The following is an 8,878-nucleotide window of genomic DNA, read 5'->3' as shown; positions in this document are numbered from 1 at the left end:
AAATGTGTTTTTCATTGCTTTTCCGCTTGATTGATTCTCCTTGATACCGAAACTGATTTTATATTTGGACTGAAGAGAAAAATTTGAGAGCCAGAGCTAATTATGTGAGGTATGATTTTCCGGTCGTTTTTCATTTTAACGTATGCTGAGAGTGGTATCCTGTTTTGTTGGCTTCCGATAACAAAGGCAATGTGAAAAGCTGGATACTTGGCATGCGAGGTAAATAATGTCTGATATTGACTATATTTGAAGTCAACAAGAAATGGATTAATACAAAGCCTGTAGTTATATTTTCATTACAGCATGATTAAAAATTGGATTATTTAAATTTGAAATTTAATTGAATAAATATGTGTAATAATAAATGTGTTTTTCATTGCTTTTCCGCTTGATTGATTCTCCTTGATCCCGAAACTGATTTTATATTTTGACTGAAGAGCAAAATTTGAGAGCCAGAGCTAATTATGTGAGGTATGATTTTCCGGTCGTTTTCCATTTTAACGTATGCGGACTGCTGAGTGGGGTTGCCTGTTTTGTTGGCTTCTGATAACAAAAGCAATGTGAAAAGCTGGATACTTAGTATGCGAGGTTAATAATGTCTGGTATTGACTATATTTGAAGTCAATAAGAAATGGCATAATAGAAAGATTAATAATTTGCATATATTAGACATATTTGTTGATGATATAAAAAAGGATTAAAATATAAATTAGTAATTTAGAATTGGTATTGAGTTCTAGAAATTGTTGGAGTATGTACTTTTTATTGTATGATGTGTTTGCTATCATCAGGATTGATAATAAGCTTATTAAAATAAGTATTAAACATTATTACGAAAGGGATGTTTGAGATTTGAGTATTTAGTTTTTGATCACTGCCACCCTGCTTTTGTTTTCAACAACATGTTTGTATCTTCCCTTCGGTGGTTTCGTGGATGTTTGCTGGTTTCGTCCGATGTTTCTAGATTTTAGTATTTTACGTGCAACAAAGTTAATCCGAAGTTCTTCGAGTTACATAAGTTTTGGGTACAGAAATTGTACCGGTGGTGTATCTATGTAAATGGACTTGAAACTAGTGTAATCAACATGGATTACGAAGGTTCGTTTCCATACTGGTTCATTTATTTTTTCATTGGTTAATCGTGTTAGTATGAAGTGTTCGTTGTGTTTTTATGAATAACTAAATAGCCATAATAGTATTGTATTTCTTTATCGAAATTAATGAAAATATATAAAACTGTATTTTCAGTGTACTTTCTTTGTTCTTTGTCGTCTTTTAGCCCGTCTCTAGCTCCTATCGTATCAAACATGCATTAAAGGAAATGTGTGCTATATAAAGATACGTTTGTGAGTTCAGGGTGTCGACATACTGGAAATACTTGAATTATACTGGGATTTAATTTTCATACTGGAAATATACTGAAATTTTGACCCACATACTGGAAAAATCATGAAACTGGTAATGTGTCAACAACACTTTTTTGCAATTGTTTTAATAGTCTTAGAAACAACTTTGTATCCATTGAGATTGTAAATTTTTGCAAAGCAAGATTTGTATACAACTTGTAATTCATTTAAAGCAATGGGTGGAGCGGAGGGCTGTGAGGGGACGTGGGATGCCCTTTAAAAATGTTAAAAAGTCATTGTATTTAAGAAAAAAATCTTAAATCTGCTAAGTTTATTTAAAATATTCTTTTGATGGTAAAATAATTACAAACCTGAAGTCATCAAGAGTGTGATTATTTCTAAGGTACTTTAAAAGAATAATTGTATTAGATACTATAATTATGCTGGTAAATTGTACTGGGTATACTGGAAATTTACTGAAATTTTGAAAATTACACTCAGTAGACACCCTGGAGCTGTAAATCTTAAAAAAGTGGAAGACTTTATGTATATATACGCAACGGTGATTAAACATTCCATTATCGAATATGTTTAAATTTTATTAAGACTACCGTCAGTATAACCTTGAGAGAAGTCTGGTAAACTTTTTCAATTCAGGTTCCAGTTGTGCATCGATCAGTAGGATCGCTTTAAATGAGTACAGTAGAATAGAGCAGGAATAAGTAGGGTCGGATTCGCGTAGGAAAGTTTTTACACCTCTCGTTAAACTAGTGCAGTCCAAAATATAACATTTACAGAGAAATGAACATAATCAGACGCACTGTTAGAATGTGAGTGTATAGCATGTGATACACAATGTGATCAAAACGGCTCCGTGGCTTAAGTTTAGAGTTGCCCCTCCAGTCTGAAGTTGCCCTTGGACTTTGCAACATACAAAAAACTGTGCTTAAAGTATTAAAAATTGTTACATATCACTTAACTTCAGTATTCCGTGTGCTTCACAAATATTTAAAATGTTTTCTTTATTATTTTTGCGCATCCGTTACACCTGTTCGCCATATTCGCCATATTTTACAACTACCATGCTGCTGAAACCTTCCGTATCCGGCAAATAGTACTAACTTCCACATATCTTTTCTCGTATTAAACATAACTCTCCTGCCGAACTTATATTCCTAAACATCAAATAAAAACTTCAAATTATCATTTCTTACCTCATTTCTCCTGTAAATTTTCTTGATTTTTATAAAAAGCGGAGGGGTAACTCTAAACTTAACCCATCAAAACTATCTGGACACCTCCCAAAACACGATTTTCATATTAGGTGCATTGTGCTGCCACCTACTGCCAGGTACTCATTATCAGCGACTTCAATTGTCATTGGACATCGTGAGAAAGCAGAGTGGGGCGCTCAGCGGAACTCACGGACTTCGAACGTGGTCAGGTGATTGGGTGTCACGGTAAGGTTCTAGAACACAGGTCCCCCATTCTATTTACCTGTAATTAAGACAGAAAACAACGTGCCGTGCGGGGCTCTAACCCGCCTTCACTCGCTGCCGCTCGCTCGGCAATATTGTGTGAATTAAATATTAAACTTTGGTACAGAATGGGACCAACCTAGCTACTAACCTATATGGGGGGATCTGTGTTCTAGAACCTTCCCGGGTGTCACTTGTGTCAGAAGTCTGTACGCGAGATTTCCACACTCCTAAACATTCCTAGGTCCACTGTGTTTGATGTGATAGTTATGTTGAAAGGTGAAGGGACACGTACAGCACAAAAGGGTACAGCCCGAGCTCGTCTGTTGACTGACAGAGACCGCCGACAGTTGCAGAGGGTCTTAAAGTGTAATGGGCAAACATCTATGCAGACCATCACACAGGAATTCAAAACTGCATCAGGATCCGCTCCAAGTACTATGACAGTTAGGCGTGAGTTGAGAAGACTTGGATTTCATGTTCGAGCGGCTGCTCATAAGCCACACATCACGCAGGTAAATGCCAAACGACGCTTCGCATGGGGTAAGGAGCGTAAACATTGGACGATTGAACAGTGGAAAAACTTTGTGTGGAGTAATGAATCACGGTACACAACGTGGCGATCCAATGGCAGGGTTTGGGTATGGCGGATGCCCGGTGAACGTCATCTGTCAGCGTGTGCAGTAGCAATAGTAAAATTCGGAGATGGTAGTGTTTTTCTTGGAAGGGGCTTGCACGCCTTGTTGTTTTGCGTGGCACTCTCACAGTGCAGGGCTACATTGATGTTTTAACCACATTCTTGCTTCCCACTATTGAAGAGCAATTCGGGGATGGTGATTGCATCTTTCAACACGATCGAGCACCTGTTCATACTGCACGGCCTGTGGCGTAGTGGTTACATGACCATAACATCCCTATAATGGACTGGCCTGCACAGTCCTGACTTGCATCCTATAGAACACCTTTGGGATGTTTTGGAACGCTGACTTCGTGCCAGGCCTCACTGACCTACATCGATACCTCTCCTCAGTTCAGCACTCCGTGAAGAATGGGCTGTCATTCCCCAAGAAACTTTCCAACACCTGATTGAAAGTATGCCTGCGAGAATGGAAGCTGTCAACAAGAATAAGGGTGGGCCAACACCATCATGAATTCTAGCAGTACCGATGGAGGGCGCCACGAAGTTGTAAATCATTTTCAGCCAGGTGTCCGGATACTTTTGATCACATAGTGTATATAAGGTCATCAGTGGGTGATTAATTATGGTGAAAGTTAAATTCTGAGTTAAGTTCTCGTATCCATGCGACATTAGGTACTGGTAAAAAAAAATAATTTATTTTATTTATTTATATCAGACTCCAGGCCCCAGCGAGTCTTGGACTCACTTTAAGGAGCAATACAGTTACATTGCGTATACAATAGAACATAATAGAATATAATAAAACATAATATAGCAGTGTTTTAAGTCCATTGTCTTATTGACTGACCTTGGACATCTATGTTGCGGTAATGGAGGGAAATACAGAAATTTTGATTGGAAACTAGTAAAAGGGGGGTTGTATTTGAAACAAAATGTGTTGAAAGGGGGCACAATATCGGATTCTTCCCTTTTTATGGGGTACGAATTGGTAAAATCCACGGAAGAAATACATTACGTTATTTCACACAAGAAATAGGATTGTAGTGGTGATCAAAGTATATCGAGATCTTAGTTTTTATATGTATAATAAGGTAGAAATACGCGTGCAGATTTACTATATGGATCTATACACAAATGCGTGAAAGACCTATTTCTTCCTCTCTGCATTATTTTCTGTGCTCTCAGCAGTCACTTTTGAGGTGAGCACTTGCGTTCTTCGCTGCAGATTTACTTTTTTATTATTGTTGCAAAACGCCAAACCAACCTATGCTAAGTGGCCACTAAAAAGCACGAATGCTATCTTAACAAAACAGCCGAGCGAGCGAATGGGTTAGAACCCCTTAGAGATCGTTGTTTTCTACCTTTGTCACAATTTACTCAACAATAAGATGAACACTAAAAGCATAAACGCTAACTTCACAAGACATAGCCGAGCAAAAGGGGGGGGGGGGTAGAAAGCCTGCAGGGCTCGGCTGTTCCCTACTTTAATCTAAATTTAGACAACGTTTCATCTCTCCTAATATCATGAAGTTCCAATTTTTTCCTCAATTTGCACTAATACTTATGCACTACATCACTGATCACCGGCATTACTCACAATTCCTGAAATGGAGACAATTAATAATCTTCAAGTGTATACGTACTACATCACCGAGTTTTCAATGGTTCCTCTTCTTAATTCTTCACTTTCGTATACACTGATTCATTTTCAATCAGTTTATACAGTGTGCATAAAGACAGACTGAACGTGAATGCTTGTGTAAAATGTGACACTTCATTTTTACTTTTTTTTTTTTTTTTTTTTTTTTTTTTTGGTAGCAATCAGTGTCGGACGTAATACCACAAACTACTTCGATTGTTTTGAAATTACTTTAATACAATATTAGTTGGTTCATTCCATATCAACTTAACACCTTTTTATACTGACCCTTTCAGATTTTGATGATTTTTACGTCACGTGAAGATACCATGGCAAGATTGTAAAATACCAAATTTCAACCTTCTAGGTTGATTAGTTTTCGAAATTTCCAATTTTGGTAAAAGAAAAAAAAAATGCATAGAGCTCCTTTAATTTGATATATCTCGGCTCCTAATTAACGTACCGATCTGAGGCTTAATTCATTGCAAAGCCATTGTTTTAAGCTTTGTTTTAGGTAGGCTTATATAAATCAATGAGCAAGTACTAAAAAGAATTTTCGAATTTATCGAAAAAGGGCAATTTTAAATTTCTTTAAAAGAAATGTACGTTAGGACTTTATAAATATAATTTTGGGATCGTTATGGGATTGAGAGATACAGGCAAGGATGGGAAAAACCAAAAAAACAGGTTTTTTTTTCTTTTAAATCTTTTTTTTTGTTTGTTTTTTTGTTTAAATAATTTGCTATATGTATTTATGTCACATATGGACAGAAATAAGTTTGTTTCGCCTTGGTGTTATTATGCAACAACCTAGTTATACTGGAAGGGGCCACATAAGCTTAAAGCGGAATTCAAACCGTTTCTCGGCTTACATCCGAGAGAAACTGTCCTTTGTTTGAATTCGACATCGGGCCTAATTGGCCACAAATGTAATACGTCTGCCGGCTCACTCACGGACTCCTGATAAAAATACGTTGTACTAGTCTTTACATACTCGTTAATGTAATTGTCAAGAGTCATTTCAGAAGGACAAAAAGATTAACAGTTGCACAAGTGAAACCATTATACAGAATTACATATGTACCATTTCAAAATACTGCAGAGTACAGAAGAACTAATTTAGTATAAGTTAATTCACTACGATTTTTCTTAGTCCAAGTTTATAGAAATACAACGACTTAATTTGCATATCAGTAAGAAAAGTGAACGAAGATACGAATTACTTGAGTCCACTTTGGCTCTGATCCATTTATACATAAATAGATAGAAAATTACTTCTGATTCCAATAAATGGCTCTCTTGGGGTTTGTATGATCCTCTCCCCAAAGTACAGCATTTCGATGTACTTTATCAATAGTAAACATTATTAAAACAAAGCACTATTTTGAATTTCTTTGATTGCAATTGCCTAACAATAATAAAACAAACTATTATAAAATCACAAAAGAAAGATTCATAAACTTACAAAAAAAAAAAAAAAAGTTGTTTCTGTAGTATAATCTCTCTGAGTAATAATGGCAAATTTAGGTCTGAATATAATACTAATATACGGGAATAAAACATGATAACCTACAATGTTTGTTCATCAAGATTTTACAAACATTTTTCACTTTTTGGTTTAAACCAGTTGTTAAAAAAAAATGGTTTAAACCAGCCAACCCTGGATACAGACTTGGAAGAAACAATGTTTTACATGATTTGCATAGTGTTCACTAAACTTTCCTTGCGTTGTAACATGTGGCAATCATTCAAACTACTCAACTAATTAAATATTAAACTTTGGTACGGAAAGGAACCAACCTAGCTACTAACCTATAATGGGGGCAAGGTTCTAGATTACTGTTACCCCTTCGCATTAATTGTAATAAAGACAGAAAGCAACGTGCCCTGCGGGGCTCTAACCCGCTTTCACTTGCTAACGCTCGCTTAGCAATACTATGTGAATTAAATATTAAACTTTGGTACAGAAAGGAACCAGCCTAGCTACTAACCTATATGGAGGCACCTGTGTTCTAGAACCTTCCCTAAGGACAGTGTACAAAGTTACCATAAAAGTGTCGCAAATCTGTGCTACACGCAAGGCGTGTACTTTTATGCTGTATAAGTGTTTTTCCTCCATCCTCATTTATGCGTATACCTACTATTGCTGAGGCGCCTGTTCCCCATGGATGTACCGCTTTGCTCCTGCCCTGACTGGGTTAGATAGCAGTGATTCATTTTAGTGGCATCCTAGCACAAGATGGTGTGTATTTTAAAGTTTATTCGAGCTTTGCAGTTTTTATGTTATACGTGCGCACGCTGTAGTAGTTACAATCAACCTTTTCTAAAGTCAATCTACCAACCGTGATTCATCTGACTAACACACCCTTTCCAACCATCCATGGTCCAATACCGTGTTCCTGTGCCCGAACACGAGAAAGTCTGCTGTGACGAGTGGTAAGGAGTGTGTCGTCTGCTGTGGAACTGCATGCGTTCCAGTGTATGCTGTATAGGTGCGTGGGATATGAGTATTGTACATCTACCATTGTATTGGTAACGTAGTTTTTGGTCACTTGTATGTCACCAGCTGTTTGACGCGTTCCACGTTTTCAACTTCCGTACGCTCCTTTAGTTCCGTGTCTTGGAGACAGCTACTCGTGTTCTTCCCATTCGTTGTACTCTTTCACTACACAGGAATGGGCAAGTATTGTTGTCTGGATTATTGACGTATCTGTTGCTCGGGTATCCACAATCATACCCTATTAAAATGTTGGATAAATCGTGCCCACCTCCCATTATAACAATGTGTTGTCTGTCAACATGTAACCTCGAGTGTGTGTTATTTCTCTGCAATACTACTACTTTGGGTGGTCATGTAATCAGCTCGACTGCTGACCACACTTTGTTGTGTGGAGGAGTGGTCGCAATTCAGTGAGCTCTTCACGCACAGTACGTCCGCGTGTGTGAGTTTCCATATTTTTAAAGATATTGGATAAATGATAATCAATAATGATTGTTTGGAAATTTCACCAAAATTTGTCTGCAGCGCTGCTGTGTAAGCTAGGCTAGGTTAGTTTGGGAGGGGGCCTGGGTCTCCCGAGCTCATAGCTGGTTGCACCATTATTCGTATTAGATAAATGCTGAGATTAACACTTAAAAAGCTTTAAGTGCTTTCACTCTCATTTTATGGCATAAAATGTAAGCAAGTACAATGCGATTAAGCGCTGGGTCCCTTTTTCTGAGGTCGCTAGTATCGCTTGTTTATATGGTTGCAGACGGTAATTTTACAAAGTTGCTAACGGCTTAAAGTTAGGAAGCTAAACAGAGAGTAATCTAAGACAAAACCAGAAAGTAATCTAGAGGGAGAGGCAGTATCGATTGCAGATAATACATGTTGTTAGTGCTCTGTGTATCTTATCTTTCTTAAAAGGTCGGCATACGAACAACAGAAGATTCATTATTTCAGAAATAATGAAAACTTGTGCTTCTAATATTAAGCAAGACCATTTGAAAATAATAAAATAATTTACTATTATTATTTAATAGTTATTATGCATTTGTTGTATCAGTGGCGTCATAAGCGGTGGGCAATGACCCAGGGCCTCACAAAGCCAAAGAGCATAAATACAATTTGACACTAATCTTATAAAGACCCTAGGTTCAATGTAAATACAAACAATTATGAATTCGGAAATGTTTACATAAAACATTACCGGGACAGGACGTTTGGGCGCAGACGTTTCGGCGCGAAGTACATAGTAAAAATCACAATTTGCGACATATAAAGTAAACTAGG

At 37.1% G+C, this 8,878-nt stretch overlaps 1 protein-coding gene across 1 annotated transcript in view; it reads left to right on the top strand.

Moving 5' to 3' along the window:
• Positions 1 to 927: 927 nt before the first annotated feature.
• The window catches only part of LOC145692937 (uncharacterized), a 61,243-nt gene continuing 53,292 nt past the window's right edge, over positions 928 to 8,878 (top strand). The window contains exon 1 of the mRNA XM_081768516.1: positions 928 to 1,098. Within this exon, the coding sequence (XP_081624642.1) occupies positions 1,086 to 1,098 (13 nt within the window). The 5' untranslated portion in view covers positions 928 to 1,085. The remainder of the gene's footprint in view (positions 1,099 to 8,878) is intronic.

The sequence above is a fragment of the Thermobia domestica genome, chromosome 8, assembly GCF_964235325.1.
Source record: "Thermobia domestica chromosome 8, izTheDome1.hap1.1, whole genome shotgun sequence".
Taxonomy (NCBI): Eukaryota; Metazoa; Arthropoda; class Insecta; order Zygentoma; family Lepismatidae; genus Thermobia; species Thermobia domestica.
This window is presented reverse-complemented; position numbering and strand designations above follow the sequence as displayed.